The sequence below is a fragment of the Tiliqua scincoides genome, chromosome 4, assembly GCF_035046505.1.
Source record: "Tiliqua scincoides isolate rTilSci1 chromosome 4, rTilSci1.hap2, whole genome shotgun sequence".
Lineage (NCBI taxonomy): Eukaryota > Metazoa > Chordata > Lepidosauria > Squamata > Scincidae > Tiliqua > Tiliqua scincoides.
In genome coordinates, this window is record NC_089824.1 from 96,843,760 (window position 1) to 96,862,291 (window position 18,532).

At 43.3% G+C, this 18,532-nt stretch overlaps 1 protein-coding gene across 1 annotated transcript in view; it reads left to right on the forward strand.

Moving 5' to 3' along the window:
* Positions 1-18,532, forward strand: part of GABBR2 (gamma-aminobutyric acid type B receptor subunit 2) — a 401,480-nt gene that overhangs the window by 135,200 nt on the left and 247,748 nt on the right. The window contains exons 5-7 of the mRNA XM_066625127.1: positions 6,719-6,820; positions 10,685-10,750; positions 11,980-12,180. Of these exons, the coding sequence (XP_066481224.1) occupies positions 6,719-6,820; positions 10,685-10,750; positions 11,980-12,180 (369 nt within the window). The remainder of the gene's footprint in view (positions 1-6,718; positions 6,821-10,684; positions 10,751-11,979; positions 12,181-18,532) is intronic.

The following is an 18,532-nucleotide window of genomic DNA, read 5'->3' on the forward strand; positions in this document are numbered from 1 at the left end:
AACAGGAGATTATCAGTAAGTGAGCCATTTTATTACCTTTCATTTAATAATATAACATTACATTGTGGTCACACAAAGGGGTGGATGAGACATGGAGGGGTTAGAAGAGATCCAAGTTCAAATCTCCACTTAGCCACCAAGTTCCCAGTTTAACCTAACTCTCAGGGTTACAGTGAGGATTAAGATAAGAATTCCAACGCACTGAAGTTAAATAATTGTGACTAAGAGAAAAAATGTGTAGCAGTTAAGAAGATCCAGTTGATTTACGATTATGCTTAGTAAGCCTAGGATCCAGCTAAACTGAGATATCCTCTATGGCAGTGGTTCCCAAACTTTTTAGTACCAGGACCCAGTTTTAAAAATGACACTATTGGGACCCATCTACTTTATGAGACTAAAAAATAAAGTTTCACTTTACCAGTCACTGACACCTCTGTTTTTATCCTTTTTACTATGGTGGGGGGAGCCATTTTTGGAGCATTTGTTAACTCCATGTTCATTGGATTGGGACCATTCTGGTGGCCTTGCTTTCCTCTTTCCTGGCCTTTGATAAAGCAGAAACACATTTGCCTACCCATGAGTAAATGCACATGTGAGGCTCCGTTTCATATTCCACAGAGGTCAGTATATTTTCCTTATCAACTTGGAAGGGAGGACTTCCTTCTTGAGGCCTATGTTCCTCAGATTGGGACCATTCTGATGGCATTGCATTGCCCTTGGCCTGCTCTTTGAAGTGGATTGAGGCACATTTGTCTACTCATGAGTAAATGTATGCTGCTCCATTTTGGTTTCCTAATGTATGGGTATGTATGTTCCTAATGAACAAGAGCAGAACTAGTCTCCCACTGGCATAAAAGGCCCTGCAATGGTTCGAAGATTGCCCTGTTGTGAGGGCATTTGAAGCTAGTGCCATAAGGCAGTGGCAAAAGCTGATCCTGACCACCGTGGACTCCAGGCAGCACCAGGACAGGTAGGCTGGCACAGGGGGCAGTTCATGGAAGCTTGTCAGTTTCACAACCCACCAAAAATCAGGTCACAACCCACAGTTTGGGAACTACTGCTCTATGGTGACTGCCTGGAGTTTTCAGGCATTGTTTCTGCCTTTTCTCTGTGTTATAGGCCTTTAGAGTTGTATTATGCTTAGAAAATTGCTGTTTACCACATCAAACTAAAAGCCCAATCCACGTTATAGCATGCATCCACACCAGCTCAACGTGAGTTGTATGTCATGGTGGCATTGAGGCAATCAGACAACCTGCAGGATGTAAGTAAAAATATTTTATTTACCTCCTGGTAGGCTGGTCAATTGTCTGTGGGTCTCCTTAGATCTGTGCCACCCATTTTGCTGGCGCAAGTCTGAGGAGAGTCAGGGGTGTGTTGGGTTGCAAAATGTGGGTAGGATCCAGTGAAGTTGCTGCCGCTGGATATAAACCATCATGCCTTGAATGCCCCTGTTCCTCCCCCTCCCTGCCCAGTTACTCTGCCTGCCCTCCCCCCTTCCATGAACTGCCCCTTGTGCCAGCCTACCTGACCTTTGATCCGCAGTTGCCAGGATCTGCTATTGTAGCTGCCTTGTGGCAACAGCCTCAAATGGCCTGAAAGCAGGGCAATCTTTGCACCATTGTAGGGCCTTTTATGCCAGTGGGATACTAGTCCTGTTGTTGTAAAAGACCATAGATTGGGCCCTTTCTTGCAGTATGATTGCTTCCAGACATTGCTATTTTCCAGATGGTGTAACACAGGGGTGGATAACCTGCACACTGATTTGGAGTTCCAGTAACATGAAAAGCATGTGTTTAGGTGGAGTGGGAGGCATCAGTTCTTGCCTCAGGTTGCTTGGGGAAAGTCCAGCACTGTGCCACCATGGTGCCGTCTGACAATGCACTGGGCACCAATAGAAAAGACTTGAAGGTTGGCCCAGTCATCTTGGTCCTCTGATGAACTTGGACCTGACCAGCCGCTGATCTGGTTACTGTTAGTCCACGTGGACTAGTGAGGTGGGGGCTTATTGCTGCATCTAAATAGCAATAGTAGTTCAGAATGTGCACTACTACTACGTAAAGTTGCACTACGTTTTGGGATTCTCTTTCTGGTAGCTGCTATTAGCTGCATGGAAACCTTTGTATTATAGATTGATTGTAAGTGAGAGTGACACAAACTGTGTTGAATTTAGTAATGTTGGTGTTTGCTAAGTGGTGTTTTCAGCTCCAATATGAGTGGGGAACAATTCATTGGTGCTGAGTAAGACTGATTCTGGCTCATTGAAAATACTGGCATAGAACTCTGCATGGATTGTAGGCATGAAGGCAGACAATGCTGTAGCATATGCTATTTCTTTGACTTCCAGTTTATTTTATTATTTATTTTGAAATATTTTTATAAAGATAAAAGAGTTACATGTTACATTGCAATTTCCATATATGCAAATGATCATAAAAAAGAAAAAGAAGAGCAGTTAATTCATTATTATTAACTTTATTTTTCTGCTATGAAATGAACAAAGACAACTTATAACAGGGGTGTCAAACATAAGGCCCGGGAGCTGGATGCGGCCCCCAGAAGCTTTTTATCTGGTCCATAGGCTCTCAGTTGCTGAGGTGTTACCGCTGAAATGGCAACCAACATGAAAATTGGCTTTCCCAAATCTTGAAATATGATCAAGATTTGCGTATTTTCTCTTCTGTCATTTGCAGTTAATGAGCTTGTATATGAGAACAAGGTCTGATTTCTGGCCATTAACTGCTTAATGATGTCACTTTCTGCTTAATTACATCACTTCCGGCCCTCAGCAGGAACCCTGAATGCTAACTTCGGCCCTCTGTATGAAACGGGTTTGACATCCCTGGCTTATAATATAAACACCTTAGGGTGCAATCCTAACCCTAACCACAATGCAGCTCTGAGGAAAGGGAACAAACACTCCCTTACTTTGAGGAGGCCTCCGTGAGCGACATCCAACTGCAGGATGCAGCAGAAGTCCCATTGGCACTGCTATGCCAGTGCTGGAAAACAATGACATAAGACTGCAGTTTTCAAACTCTCCGGGAGTTTGAAACCTGCAGTAAGTATTGCGGGGGCGGGGGGAAGGCAGCAACACTATTTTTGTATGTAATAGTATACATACACTATTTTTAATACTGTTTTTGCTATACTATACTATACTTCCCTTGGGGGCTGGGGATAAGAATAGGCCCTCAGTTTGGCTGTACTTGTCGTAAGAGGCGACTAAACAGCCACCGGGTAGATGGAAATCGTCAGCCTGGGAAGGCAGCTCATCTGACAGAAGGAAAACTCTGATCCCAAACCTCCACTGCCTTGTGGCTACATCCAGTTATGGAAAAGGCTTCAGGAGTCAACCTCGAGGCAAAATCCGGAGCTGGAGTCCCTGAGGCAGTTCATGGCTGAACATAGTCACGTTCTGGCAACTCCTGCGACGCCGCTGGAACCAACCGTATTGGCCTCTGCCTTTCCGTTGGACCATTTCAGTGATGTGGAGAGGGGGGATTTGCTGCATGGGAAACAGTCTATCCTCCATATCTACTTTACCCAGGCTTCGCGCTCTGGAGAGGACACTCTGTTCCAGAACCACCATTCAGAGCATGATACCATAGTCTTCCGAGACTGAAGGATGCCATATACTATACTATACTATACTATGTATAGTATGTATACATAGTATAGCAAAAACAGTATTAAAAATAGTCTCTAATTTATTAAAAACTATGATCTCATAGATCATAAGATACATTTTTATTCACTAATTTTTTTAATTGTTCTCTCAACAACCATTTGTAAACATTATCAGAGTAAGGCCACAATTCCATCCACACTTTCCTGGGAGTAAGCCTCATTGACTTTAATGGGACTTATTTCTGAGTAGACAAGCCTAGGATTGGGCTCTAGTACACTGGAAACAGCATACCAGTAGAACCATTAATGAAATCCTCCTTTAAAGTGCCTGGTGCCTTAAGCCAAAGGTTCTATGTAGAACACACAACTGGGAGTGTGCAATTCAGTTCACAGTAGAGAGACAAGCAACAAGGAGTGACTGAGCAAGTGCAGCTGCACATAGTTGCACCTGATTTACTTGGAAGTAGACCCTCTGTGGAGGAAGGGCAGTGGTGCCTCCAGGGGGATACTGCAGAAGCAAGCATGCTCTCCTAAAAGCTTACTTTTAGCTTACTACATAAGCAGCTGTTGCAAGTGCTTCCTAGCTCCTGCCAGCATGCAGCTAAGCTCTCTGGCTAAAATACCTGTTGCTGCAGAATAATTCTACTTTAAATTCTACTCTCTGCTTTTCCTGTGTTTTGCATCTTTGCAAGGTCTCCAGGACTCTTCCAGTGAAAAGGACACACACACAGGGAGATTGCTTCTCTTTCTCTCACAGATGCTCCCCCCCACATATACAAATGCAGGGACTTTTCCCCTCCAGTCCAACTTCATTGGTGAGGATAGGGGGAAATGAGGTTAGCAAGGGGGTTTGCAAAAAGTTTTGCAAAGGAGAGACTGAAGTGTGACTGTATACAGTAAGGGGAGAGGTGGAGAGGAAAGCAAGAGGAGGGAATAGACTGGGAGCCCAATCCTAGGCATGCCTACTCAGAAGCAAGTCCCTTAATAATCAGTGGGGCTTACTCCCATGAAAGTGAGGCTAGGATTGTAGCCTTAACTGTTTTAAGTGCTCTCTCTCTCTCACATACTCACACACACAAACTTTTCCTTTTATAGAAGTTAACTCTTCCTCTCCCCCCCAGTACAACTTCATCAGTGGTGAATGATTATGGGGCTAGGAAGCCTCAGCTTCGCAACAGAGAGTTTAAAGTTTGGATTCAATAAGGGGGAGGGGGCAAAAACAAGAAGGAAAGAGGAGAGGGACTTAACCCTTTCAATGGCTTCAGAAGCTGCCTCTCTCTCTCTTTAAAAAGATCACTCTCCCCCCTTCCCCACCCTGTCCAACTTCATCTGTGGGGAGATGGGAAGGGGGTTAGCAAGTTGGGCTTTCCAATGGAGTGCTTGAAGTTTAAATACAGTAGGAAGGGGGGAAGGGGGAACAAGAAGGAAAGCGGAGATGGGCTCAGCTGTTTCAAATGACTGCTTCTCCCTCGCTCAGTCACCCCCTCCCACACACAGCTCATTGTCTCCTGCTCTGTCTTGGGTGCTGCTCCAGAGATGCCTCAGTGGGTGCTGGTGCTGAGTGAGGGGGGCTGCTGATGGCTGCGGTGGCAATTGCCCTGCCCTGCGCTTGGAGCTTCTGCAGCTGGGCAACAGCCTGAAGGAGCATGTGTAGCACACCTGAACCACACCCACAGGCAGCTGCGAACACTCAGCAGCAACCCCAGCCTGCACAGCCTCCTCTCAGCAGAAGATCACTTGCTCCCTCGCTCTCTCCCTCCCTCCCTCCCACAATAGTGATTGGCTGGCTCACTCGCCTCCCCCCCACCCTCGCTGCTTGCCTGCCCCGGAGATAAGGTGGGTCAATGATTCAGGCTGCTTTTCTGGGAAGAAATTTTTCGCCTTATAGGCGAGTATCTACAGTAGGTTGTTCATGGTGCTAAGTCTGTATGATAAAAAGGAAGATATTGGCATGAGTTCAGTTGAAAAAATAGAATTAGAGTAGCTGAAATGGTAAAATGAATTTTCTGATCTGTAGATAGAATATTTGCAGCTTTCCTTTTGTGTTTTATGGACCCAGAATATGCATTTTAGTAGATCTTAGGAGTAAACTGGTGTCTTGCAGATTGAAGAGACTCTTCCCAATTCTATCTATGGATTGCGCTGTCAGAATTTGTGTTCCAGCAGCGGCAGCAGTAAATTGGCACATGGGGGTGGGAAGTGAGTATAGGGATCACCCGTTCGTGTGTGTGTGTGTGTGTGTGTGTGTGCGCGTGTGTATGTGTGTGTAAGTGGGCATGAGACGAATAGCAGCAGCAATAATACTGCCGTTATACTATGCCCCCACCTGGCCTTACGAAGTCCCTTTGGATCTACTTGGACTTGCGCCAGCTAAAGTGCTGGTGCAGATCTGAGTTGACCCTTTGGGGACCATAATGCAGCAGAGTAGGTAAGTGAATATATCTTTTACTTTCCTCTTCATTGTGCCATGTTCCCCAGCCAGCCTGCAGTATGCAGCAGAGACTGCGTCAGCACCTTTGTGTCCTGCAGGCTGGCCAGGAATAGGATAGGGACCCTAATTGTATGGACTAGGTTTTCCTGCAGGTGACCAACAAATTATTTGAGAGATGGCAATTAAGTTACAGTTTGAGTTCTGAAATACCGATGTGTGCCACTTAACAACAGGGATCCATTCTCTTATCCCTGTGGTTATGCGATTAGGTCATTAAGTGAACATTCAGTCCAGTCTTTTGCCTGTCTTGTGTAAACAGACACTCCCTGCCTTGCTGGCTGCACAGGCTACTGGAGATAGATTGCCTCTTCTTTGCATTAAGAGCCTCTCTGTTGTATAAACAGACACTCTGCTGCAGGCTATTGGAGATGCAATTGCCTCATTAAGAGCTTCTTTATTGTGCTTTGTCCACCATCATATATGCAGTCCATTGTTAACAGTTGTTAAGTGGCGCACACCTGTAGTTGAAAGGAAGTCTTTATATGGATTTATATCTTATTCTGTGTCTGCTTGCATCTTCTATGATGATGTAAAACAGTGACATTTTTAGTGGTGGGTTTAGCAAATTTATTGTGCTTTTCTTTCATTCTACAACAGGTACGGAATGATCTGACTGGAGTCTTGTATGGTGAAGATATTGAAATTTCAGATACGGAGAGTTTCTCTAATGATCCCTGCACAAGTGTCAAAAAGCTTAAGGTAGGGTGAACTGTTTAGGGAGTGTTAAGAAGCAAATTGAGCAGTAGAAAAACTATCCATGGCAATAAAATAGAACTGCATGAAAGCTCTCCTTTCCATAGCAAGCAACAAGTCTCACTCTCCACAAGAAATCTACAGCAGGGTGATTGCGTTGTAATGTTTATTTTATTAAGACTTCCTGACTATGAAACAACTGATTCTTAGTTCTCAGTCTATTGCCTGTCTTTCCCTCATCACTGCTATTATCCTTCTCAATACATGAGCTGCCTGGATACTCAATGGTGGATTATAATTTTCATGTTTATTACATTAACCTTAAGGACTGACCAAAAGAAGTAGAAGATAAAGAGTCCCTGCTGGGATGCGGAAGCTACTGCAGTTGACTGGCTCTTCATCTATTCTGTGCAAATTTCTGGAGATAAAAAATAGGGCATATAAATTCTTAACACTATATTGCTATCTCCCTCCCTCTCTCTCCCTCCCTCTCTCTCTTTTTGGCTCATCAGCAAAACTAGACATTAATGCATTAGGTACTGTGTGTATTTTTTAGGAAATCTGAGGAGATGCAAGTTTTTCACTGTATATATGTAGTGCATTTTTAAAGTAATTCATTTCAGTGGCTGAAATGCGGTTCCTGATATCTTTGTTTCAATTTCTGGCAAATTAAACTGGACTTTTTAATTTGCCCAGATACACATTATTTCAATAGATGGGTATGTTTCTTCTTCATAATAATAATAATAATAATAATAAAGGTATTTATATACCACCTTTCTTGGTCATCAGATTTCTCCTCAGACTTTAATTCAAGGCAGTTTACATAGGCAGTCTGTTCTAAATCCCCGTAGGGATTTTTACAATTGAAGAAAGGTTCTGTCTTTCAAGAACCACAACATTTCAGATGGATCTTTCTGATCTGGTATCCCATTCTGGCCTCCAGTTTCCTCCCATGCAAGCTGACAAGCAGCTCCTTCATCTCTCACATGGAGGGTAACCAAGACGCTTCTTAGCTCACACCAATGAGCAGGTGGAATAACTTGGCTCGGCTTGTCAGCTGCTTCATGGTCTCACCATTCACAGTGCCGGTAGCTTCGAACTGGTGACCTTCAGATGCTATCTTCAGGCAAATGGAGGCTCTACCCTTGTAGAGGGTATGAAAATAAACTGCTTGCCACTTCCCATTTGTATACCTGAGGATTTTCAGAGATTTGGATACAGCATTGTGGGGCTCATAGTATACACATTAAATATTTGTGTGTTGCCATGGTGTCTGCTGATTTCTTTCAAGTTTTCATAGGGGTATAGCCTAAGAATGTCATCCATTCATGCAAGAAGGGAGGGGAACAAGGGATTGCAAATGGAAGAGGGGATCAGTAAGAATTGTCCCCTCCCCTCTTTTACAAACAGCCAGCATGTTTTTCTGCTCACTGATGGTCTTAGGATAGAACTCATAGTATTTCAGTCTGTACCCTGAAAAACCAAAATTAGTACCCAGAAGCATGACCAGCATTGATTAAAATATGTATGCATTTTGAATTTATTGCTGGGGATGTTCGTTATGTCTGTGTTATATAACCACTTATCCCGAACGCATGTATGGAGCCAATTGTGGAGTGGTTTTGAGGTTTTGCAATTAATATTTTTAGTACCAGAAAAGGTGGTTGTACATTATCCATGCGAGCACGGATATATTTCTAAATAAAAAGTAGTGCAAGATCACTTCTCCCTAAAACAGTTGAGAATATTTTCTGATTTCTCTCTAAATTTTCTTCTAAGAGTGAAATTGACTATATCAGAAATAGTTCTAGTGCAGTCCATTTTACCACATCATTTTCTTGTATGGGAGTGGAGTAAGATGCTTCATTTAGGAATTAAGAAAATAGACTGAACGCACCTTTTCCTCTGCAGTGAATTTCTCTTTTCCCTTCTACAGCACCTTGCCACAGTAACCAAGCCATCATTGCAGGATCAGGGCTAGTGCCATGGCTCCTGTGGCTTTGCAAACACCATGGCATATAGTGAACCAACTGGTACAGCCAGATCTCATTGGCTCATGTTACTTGGCTGTCTGTTGGATAACTTGCAATAGCACAGCAGCCCTGCTGGGAGAAGATGAATGGCAACACCATCTAATATTCTTAATTATTACAATATTCTTTCAAATGCTACCCTGATAAAGTTCAATAAAAACTTTGTCTGGATCACACTTGTTGTCTCCTTGTTAGTAGATGGGGATCGCTTCTCCCCATCCTAGTTATTCCTTACCTCAGCAGGCTTCACAGTGGAACTCCACAGGGAGTGTCCTCTTTACTCTGAGTCTGCCACATCCCCACTCCATGACATCTTTTACTCCAAGCAGGGGGTGCTCCTCCTTGTTCATGAGCTCCTGTTCCCTGCCTCCATCCTATATGGCAGACTCTTGTAGGAGAATAGGAAGGGCAGCATTCTGACATCCATGCCAACAGGTGCCAGCAATAAAGCAAAGGGCTTGGGGTGTGTGTGGGTATGGCTAGATGGACAGGCCCACATGCTGCAATGCTCCCGTGCGGATGGGGAGCACTCAGGTGAGGTGCTATTTGTCTCCTGCCGTGGGTGGTTTGAGAGCAGCTTTTTGGAGTAGTCAGTGTGGTTCTAGACCTGCCTCCCCCTCTTGTTCCTGTCATGGGTGTTTCTGGCTTATCATGCAACAGGTGAGTGCCTCCCTGTGGATTCCAAAATCCATGGATACTGGAATCTGTGGGCGGTGGCAGTGGCATTGTGCCACACTTACCTGGAGGCTGTGCTGGCCTTCTGAAGGTCACAGTAGCCTCTCAGCCTCCTCAGAACACCTCCCGGTTGCAACCTCTCTTACTTCTGAGGCCCAGTGTGGCACAGGCTTAGATGCTCAAATCCACAGATAAGCAGGGCCCACTGTATTATGGCATGGAATCCCCCCCCCTTTCCTATGTGTTGCTTCCTGTGTCGGAGTAGTGAAATAAACATTCTAGTTGGGTGTTTGTGTGTGGAGTCCTCCTGAGAATTGAGAAGGCAAGTGTTAACCAAATATTTTGCCATACCTATTGTTAGGCAGAAGAGGTTGTTTGTTCCAAGTGCTCCCCTTGTGTGCCAAATGCCCTTTCACTAGGGTTCCTACCACCCGAGGTCCCCTTTAAGAGACCAATATAGCCCCATGCCACTTATCTGATCATCTGAGCTGTATTTCCCTGACAGAGTCTTATATACTGTGATTAGTGTGTTGTGATTGACTTACAGATGTAGGCTGTATCCTATGCTCTTTTGTATGAAAGTGTGTGTGGGGGAGGAATTTTTCTGCAGTTTTTGTTTTCCACATTGTTCCCTATGGAGTTACCTATTCCAGCTGTTGTTGTTGCAATAACATTTTTCTAGTGTTGGGGGTATGTTTGACATCTGAATGGGATGTGGTGAATGTTGATCTCATCTCTCCCATGTCACACCCTGTTTTGGCCTCTCTGAGTGAGATCCAACCTATGTCATTGTGATGCTTTTGGAGGGTTTTGCATGGTGCATCAGTTGGTAGGCAGGCTTTTATACTGTTGGGGCTGCTTCTATACTGTTGGGGCTTCCATACTCTTGTGACATATATGGAGATACATTGGCATATCTCAGGGATACAATTGGGTTGTTAGTCATGTACAACATCTAAACTAGCCAGTAGATCTTCATCGTTCTAATGTGAAGCACCAGCTTGCTTTTTACTGTGTGCAAGAGTATTTGAGGAATATAAAGCACCAAGTAAAACTAGCAGTAAGGGTTTGCATGACTGTGATCAGAAAGAGGAGTTTTGGAAGCAGTCTATTCCAGGTTTGTTGTGATTTTATTAATATGTCATTTTTCATTCTGCAGGGAAATGATGTTCGAATTATCCTTGGTCAGTTTGATGAGGAAATGGCAGCAAAAGTATTCTGCTGTGTAAGTAAGAAAAAGAGTTACACACTCAATCCATTTCCATGTGCAGAAGTTCTGTACCAGATTGATGGCCCAGTCCTATCCCCCTTCTGCACTGGGCTGTATCTTCTGCACTATGCAGAGTGTTACTGTATTGAGCCTGACCTGGTAGCTGTACATTTTTATTATTTTGAAACGTATCTGAAACCTAGGGGAAACTTTAATGGAAAGTGTGATCATGGTGGTGTTCTCCTTCTCTCCCCATGGGGAGAGTTTGATCTTGAAGGGGTTGTTGATTGAGATGCTCAGAGACATAGAAGACAGGTAGACACCTCAAGTCCAATAAAAACTTTCTATCATAAAATGCCTGGAATATTTGAGGACTGATGTCCCACTCTAGGTAGGAGTCTGTGCTGGTGGTGGAGGACCCAGCCCACTTGCCATAGGAGAAGAGCTTGATCCACCCACTTGGATGAGCTGTGGTCTACAGTGGGCCCAGCTCCTGAATGGGGTTGCTGCTTCATAACCCTGCCCCCAAGTAGAGCTCTTTGCAGAGAAATAACCCCAGGTAGGGTGTTCCTCTTCTCTGCTGCTTGTATTGGTTGCCCCTAGGCTCTTCTGCTCTTTCCCTGCCTGGCTCTCTCAAACCTGGTTTTCCCATTCCTCTCCTGGGGCTCTCCTGCTGGAGCTCAAGAGAAGGCTCCTTAGCTTGCTAGTGCTTCCCATTGTGTATTCTTGCTTCCGCTTTCCCTGCCATAATCCCTCTTCTGTATAATTGCCTCATCTTTTTCCTTCTTGCTTTTCAGGCTTTCACTTTCTTTCTTTAGATTCAGTTTCTTTGTTTTGCTTCTACCTATCTCTCTGTCTTCTCCTTTCTCCTCGCCCTCCCCTTAATTACTGGTACAGCTCCTTTTATGGGCTGGTATTAGTACTTCAGCCCCCTCATCACTCCAATTGCTGGCAGATAGAAATTTGTCAGCTTGTCACCCTCCTTCTTTGCCTTATTATTATTTAAAAATCTTATATACTTCTTTCAATAAGAGTAGTTCAGGACGTGGTTTAAAATAAATCAATAAATGGCCTTCTAGGCTCTGATATGCCTAGTAAGTACCCCCTTGGGGGATGATGCAGGGGATGTGGCATGTTGTGGACCTGCGCCCTGAGGTCCTTTATTACTCAACAGAATTGTTTTTTATATGTGCTTTGTTTTCCACCAATAAAATTACTTCCTCCTTTTTGTATCTTCATTGTAGGCATATGAGGAAGAAATGTATGGCAGTAAGTATCAGTGGATCATTCCGGGGTGGTATCAGAGTTACTGGTGGAAAGAAGTTATTCCAAAGCTTAATTCATCACACTGTCTCAGTAAAAACTTACTCAAAGCTCTAGAAGGTTATATTGGAGTGGATTTTGAACCTCTCAGTTCCAAAGAGAATAAAACTATTTCAGGAAGGGTGAGTTAGTTTCTTTCTACTGTTTTAAAAGCATTTTGAAGTTATACTGTGTGTTACCAGCAAACAGTCAGTTCCATGTAGCAATTGTGGTGTTTATTTCTTGTCAGAGTAGGTGAATTCTGAACTTTGAAGTATCTGCACATAAGGCTTAGAATAGGGCACGGTGTCTCCGATGAAGTTACTATGTTCTTTTGAGGGTGGTTACTAAGGTATGGAGGTGATAGAGAGGGACATATGAGAATAAAAGATGTTAAATTCATCTAAAATATTACAGTGTTTCCTGACAGAGCCAACTAATTTTGATTTGTCATTATCGTTGGCAGGTTGTAAAACTCCTAAAAAGGCTAGGGGTTCATTCTACGTATGTTAAAAGGGGAGCTGAAGCATTTTAGAAGTTCACTCCCCACATGGACTTAATGCTTCCTAATTTTGACCCAGAGACTCAGTTCTGCTAGTTTTGAACAGAAGCTAGCTGTGCACAGTGCTGATTGGGAGGTGATTCAGATGCCATAGACTCATTTCTCCTAAGAGCTATTTTCCAACATTTTAAAATTATTTCCTTAGAAATAAAGTACTAAGATAACTTTTGATTATGTAAATGTACAGATGTAATTTGAAAATGCATTAAAAGAAAAAAGCAGGGAGCCCACCTGAAGCAAAGTAGAGGGGGGGGATGAGACAGATTATTAAATTAGTGGGCGAATTACTGGAAGGTATATCTGTCAAAGACATTGGGAAGGTGGGGGGGGGAATTCAGGCTAGTACTGTGGGAGAAGAAATCACACTGACTCCTGTTTATAGGTGCCTATTTTCGTTCTAGGCAATGGATCTTTTATTAGACAACTTTCTGTTAATGAAAATGAAACATTAATTTGAGCATCAATTAGCAAATGAATTTCACCATAGTAACAATGCCTTCAAACAATAGGATGATTTTTCTTCACTCACTATAACAAATATTACAGGTTGGTCATCCCTCCCTTATCCAAAGTGCTTGGGACCAGAAGTGTTTTGGATATTGGATTTTTCCATATTTTGGAATACTTGCATATACAAAACCAGAGATCCTAGGGATGGGGCCCAAGTCTAAACACAAAATTCATTTATGTTTCATATGCCCTTTATACACATAGCATGAAGGTAAATTATACAATATTTTTATAATAATAATAAATACAATTTTTGTACATAAAACCAGGTTTGGGCATGAAACACAGTTTGTAATTTTATTTTTTTGAATCATTTTGTCACTCCTGATCAGGGCCAACCTGTCAATGAGGTTGAAGCAGCAGATTGGTGGAAGAGGCACCTGCACCCATCTACTTGCCCCATTTTCCAGCAAGTAGTTGTCCTTGCTGCCACTGCCACTCCTCTCAGAAGAGCAATGGCACCAGGGCCGGAGTACAGAGTAACAATTGTACAGAGTAACAAGGAGTGGCCATCTATCTTCCTCCCAGCAATCCTTTTTTTTCCCCCACTGCTCTGCCTTTGTAGGAATGGGGAGGAGTAGAGTAGGGGCACTCTCCAATTATTAAAAAAAAGAGCATCGGGAACAAGGGAACTGGCAGGAGGATGGAAGAGATGGTAGTGAGGAAAGAAAGGGAGCAGGTTGGGAGGAAGCCATAGGGAATTCTGGGGTGAGTGGAATTCATACAGGGAGAGAGAGAAAACTGGTTTGGCAGGGACATGCTTTGCACACCTGGGATCGAGTATGGGCAGGGCATGCTTTATTCACTCGGAGGGATCAGGTGGGGTGAGCAGATTGCCACTCTGCCTTGGGTGCCTGCCAGGCTTGATTCAGGCTAGTCTCTGATGCAGGAACACAGCCGAATTGTCCATTCTCCGAGGTTCTATACCTGTGACTATCACTACTGTGGGTGTATTTTCGAGACAGTAAGCACACTCAGAATACTGAATTGTGCAAATGAGGTTGGTTACTCTAAGGGAAGGTAATTTCTCCTCTTCTTCTTCATGGACTCTGTGCAGTCACAGGTTGTGGAGTTCTGTATATGCACTGAACTAGCCTCAAAAACTTAGAGCTTTGTTGAGTACTTTGCCCCTGTCCTCAAGTGGGAAAGCCCATCTGCAGGAATGTGTACATCAGGAATGGGTAGCATGCCCAGTCCCTCAGTTCATTTTCAACTGCCCCTGAAGCAGCATTGTGAGAATCAATTCTGGCTTGTCTTCACTTACCTTATCATCCAAAAAGCATGAAGTTGGCACATGGATCATAAGCCTTCTGTTCTGAAGAACAGGCTCCATTCCAAAGGGATTCTGGCGATTTTCATTCGTGTGGGAACCATAAATTAGATGCCTGGATGTATATCTTTGACGCTGAAGCTCCCTAAACATTTTCTGTCCTATGAGAAATTCTGGCTTTCACTTTCACATGAAGAGCTTAGAACTGAGGCCTGGGCATAAACTTCAGTGTTGACTGGACAGGCACCATCCTGAGAGGAATTGTAGCATTCTTATCCAGACAGAAAACATGAGTCTTTGTCCCATGTGAATGCTTTCTGTTTTGGGGCCACTTAAAGGACATCTGTCCTAGAAGGGATCTAAGCTCTCACATTCAGACTGGCCAGGCTTTCACTGTTAAGTCTATTGTGATTGAAAACCATTTTTAGGTTTATGTAGAAACTCAAGGCTTATAAAAGGTCTCATTTTACAAGTGTTTTACATTTTACTGAGCTTCGATATCAGAAAATGGTCAAAAGAGACCTGTAGTTAGTCTCTTTTGTTTTGATGGATCAGCACCTTGGTATTTGGCCAGTAGCTATTCTCTTAACCACAATACTGAATAATAGTCTCCATATTGAACTCCCCTTGTCAAAGACTTACAGCTTTTATAATAAGCTCCTTCAGATTGAACAGTTCAGTACTTGATACCTGGTTTACAGCCCAATCCTACCCACACTTACCTGAGTGTAAGCCCCATTGACTATAATGGGACTTACTTCTGAGTAGACATATAGGATTGAGCTCCTAGTCTCAGTATTTAGCTTCTGACTTATCAACAGTCTCAGACTCGATACCAAGCTATGGTTCCATTCTGAACTTTCTTGATGTGGGCAGCTTAGAACCTCATTACCTAGCTACTACATCAATACTGCAATAGCAGTCTCCATGCTTAGCTCTTTCAGTATGGACAATTCAACATTTAAATATTGAACCTCAGTATCTGAGTCATTAGTTACAGGCAATAAAAAGCTTTGATATCAAGCTACTGTTGATGCCTCTGCACAACTGAATGAACAACATTTCACTACCCAGCCCAATACTGGGTACATTTTACGGGCAGTCTGAGCTTGAATACCAAGCTAAAGTTTTTGATCCTACTAGCATATTTTGGTGTCTGTTCATTTTCATGCAACATGAAACCACAATACCTGGCTAGTCTCAGTACCTTGTCTCTTCATACATATAGTTCAAGCATCAAGGCTTAACTTAGTGCTGGTCCTTATTTTCCCCACATGAGCAGTATCAGTATCAAAACTTTGGAGTTGGACACAACCATGGATTTAGTGCAACTCCCAACTCCCCGCAAAGGTCCTGTTCTGATGAAACTTACCAGGTTGTCTAAGAATGGAGTATTTCTCTCCATCTCAATATAAAACACTGCAGAGCCTCAAGATACTCCTGAGTACAGATGAGAAATAGTAGTTTGTTTCCTATTCTAGGTCTACAGGATGTCCTGGACACCTGGACAAAGAAAATCCATATAATATTGATACTGAACACACTGATGCTTCTCTACAAAGGTTTCTGGTTTTCAACCTGACATAAATGGTGTGTATTTCTGCATTGCAACTGAGTTTGGCATCAAGCACATCCAATATTGAGTACTTTCCTCCAGCATCTGCATGGTTCCTAGGGTTTTCACAAAGTATATGCTTGTGCCTGTTACAATCCTTTGGCATCAATGTAAAATGGTTTTCCTTTACCATTGTGGATGGTTTACTATATGCCAATCATTATGGATGATTGGCATATAGTGGCAGAATCTAAGCAACAACTTCTGAAATGCTTGAACTTCACTCTGGCCCTACTAACATCACCTGGCCAATGTGTCAACCACATGAAGTCTCAACTTAGTGGATCCAGTTTATTAGAGCCTGACTCAACTTAACACACTATTGTGTCTATCTCCCAGAATTGAACGGTCCCAATATTGCTCATCACAGAATTCTGAACATTACTGTCTCAACCTGCACATCAGATCCAATTTTTTTCTTAGAGTTTACCATAATTTCTGTCTTCCATTTGGCAATAGACAGTGCCCACTGCTTTCCTGCTGGTTAGAAAGTTCTTCAAGGGTCTATCCAGTCTATCCACCAATCAAATCTTCAACTTTATCAGAGTTTGTCATTGGATTTGTCCCAACTTAGTGGGTGAATCTTTTGAGCTAAGGTTAAGGAGGGCTTATGTCTTCTCACCTTCAATATGCTGTTTCCGATAGCTGTTACTTCAGAAGTAAGAGGACTAGAGAACTGTGTTCACTGCCCCTCTATAATTCAAATTTCATTCATTCAAACACAATGGTATTGAGATCAGACTTTTTTTTTTTTTTGCCTAAAGTGGTCTCAGTGTTCTGCATTAATCAAAACTTGGCATTGACTTTATTCTTTCAAGCTTCAGGAGAAAGAGATCTAGACATTAAGCAAGCCCTTTCTTTCAGTACAGTTTAATAGTACAGTTTATTAGAACTGTACTATTCCAAGAAAACTGCAGGCTCTTCCTGTGTTACTGGCACCCTGCAAGAGTAAAAATCTGTATACGCAATGTCTGGCTAACTAGATAACAAGTAAGCACTCCTATGCACACTTACCTGGGAGTAAGCCCCATTGAATTCAACAGGACATAAGAGTAGATCTGCATAGAACTGTGTTTTACGGCTGAACTGTGATACACACTTGCCTGGGATCTAGTCCCAGCAAACTCAGATCTGAGTAGACATTCATTGGATGCCAGTGCAGAACTGAGTAGACATTCATTGGATGCCAGTGCAGAACTATCTCCTGGCTTACCTGCTGACTAAGGCTGTAGTCCTGCACACACTTAAATAGTGGGGCTTCTGAGTAGACAGACATAGGATTGTGCTATAAGAGCCATCAGACTCTTTGAGAGCACACTCCACCAGAGCAGTTTTATCCAGCAACATGAACCAGAGAGTTCTTTTTCTCTCAGAGCACTGTAGAACAGCAAACTGGTTTATACTGTCAACCTTTATCAACAACTAGATCCTGGACGTGAGGTTGAGAGCTGATGGTTCATTTAGGTGTGCTGTGATGCAGAACATTTTCTAATCACTGACCTGCATCCACCTCCAATGGTTGGGGAGAAGTAAACCTTGTTAAACTCCATTACATGTGACAGCACAGAGATGATGATAATGGAGGATTACAGGTTGCTTACCTATAACAGTAGTTCTTCAAGTGGTCATCTGTGCAGACACGCTTTTTATTTATTTATTTATTTATTAGATTTGTATTCTATCTTTCTCCCTGAAGGGCACCCAAGGCGGCTAACAATCAAGTTAAAATGCAAGGCAACAGATAAACATTAAAAATACAAAACACTTAAAAACAATTAAAACAAGATAAAAAACAAAGTAGCAGATTGAAAGCACACAGTAAAAGACATAATTTATAAATCTATAAAAACAACCCTTATAGTGCCTCGAAGGCTTTCCTGAATAAAAAAGTCTTCAGACCCCGCTGGAACATTAATAATGAGGAAGCTGCTCTCAATTCAAAGGGGAGGGAATTCCATAGTGCAGGTGCCACCACCGAAAAGGCCCTGTTTCTGGCCGCCATTCCCTTCACCACTCTCAATGACGGCACAACCAACAGGGCCCCTTCTGATGACCTTAGAGAACAGACCGGATTATACAGAAGAAGGTGCTCTCTCAAATACGCTGGTCCCAAGCCGTTTAGGGCTTTAAAGTTCATAACCAGCACCTTGAATTCAGCCTGGAAACGAATGGGCAGCCAGTGCAGCCGCTGGAGTAGCGGCATGTCAGAGTCAAACTACCGACCCCCAGCAACCACCCGAGCCACCGCATTCTGCACTAGTTGTAGCTTCCGGACCGTCTTCAAGGGCAGCCCCACGTAGAGCGCATTACAATAATCTAATCTTGATGTCACTATGGCATGGACCACCATGGCCAGATCTGCCTGAGACAAGTACTGCCGCAGCTGGCACACCAGGCAAAGCTGGGCAAAGGCACCCCTGGCCACAGTCGACACCTGGGCATCCAGGAGGAGCTGCGAGTCCAGGAGAACCCCCAAGCTGCGAACCTGCTCTTTCAGGGGGAGTGCAATCCCATTCAGAGCAGGGCGATAGTCCAGCA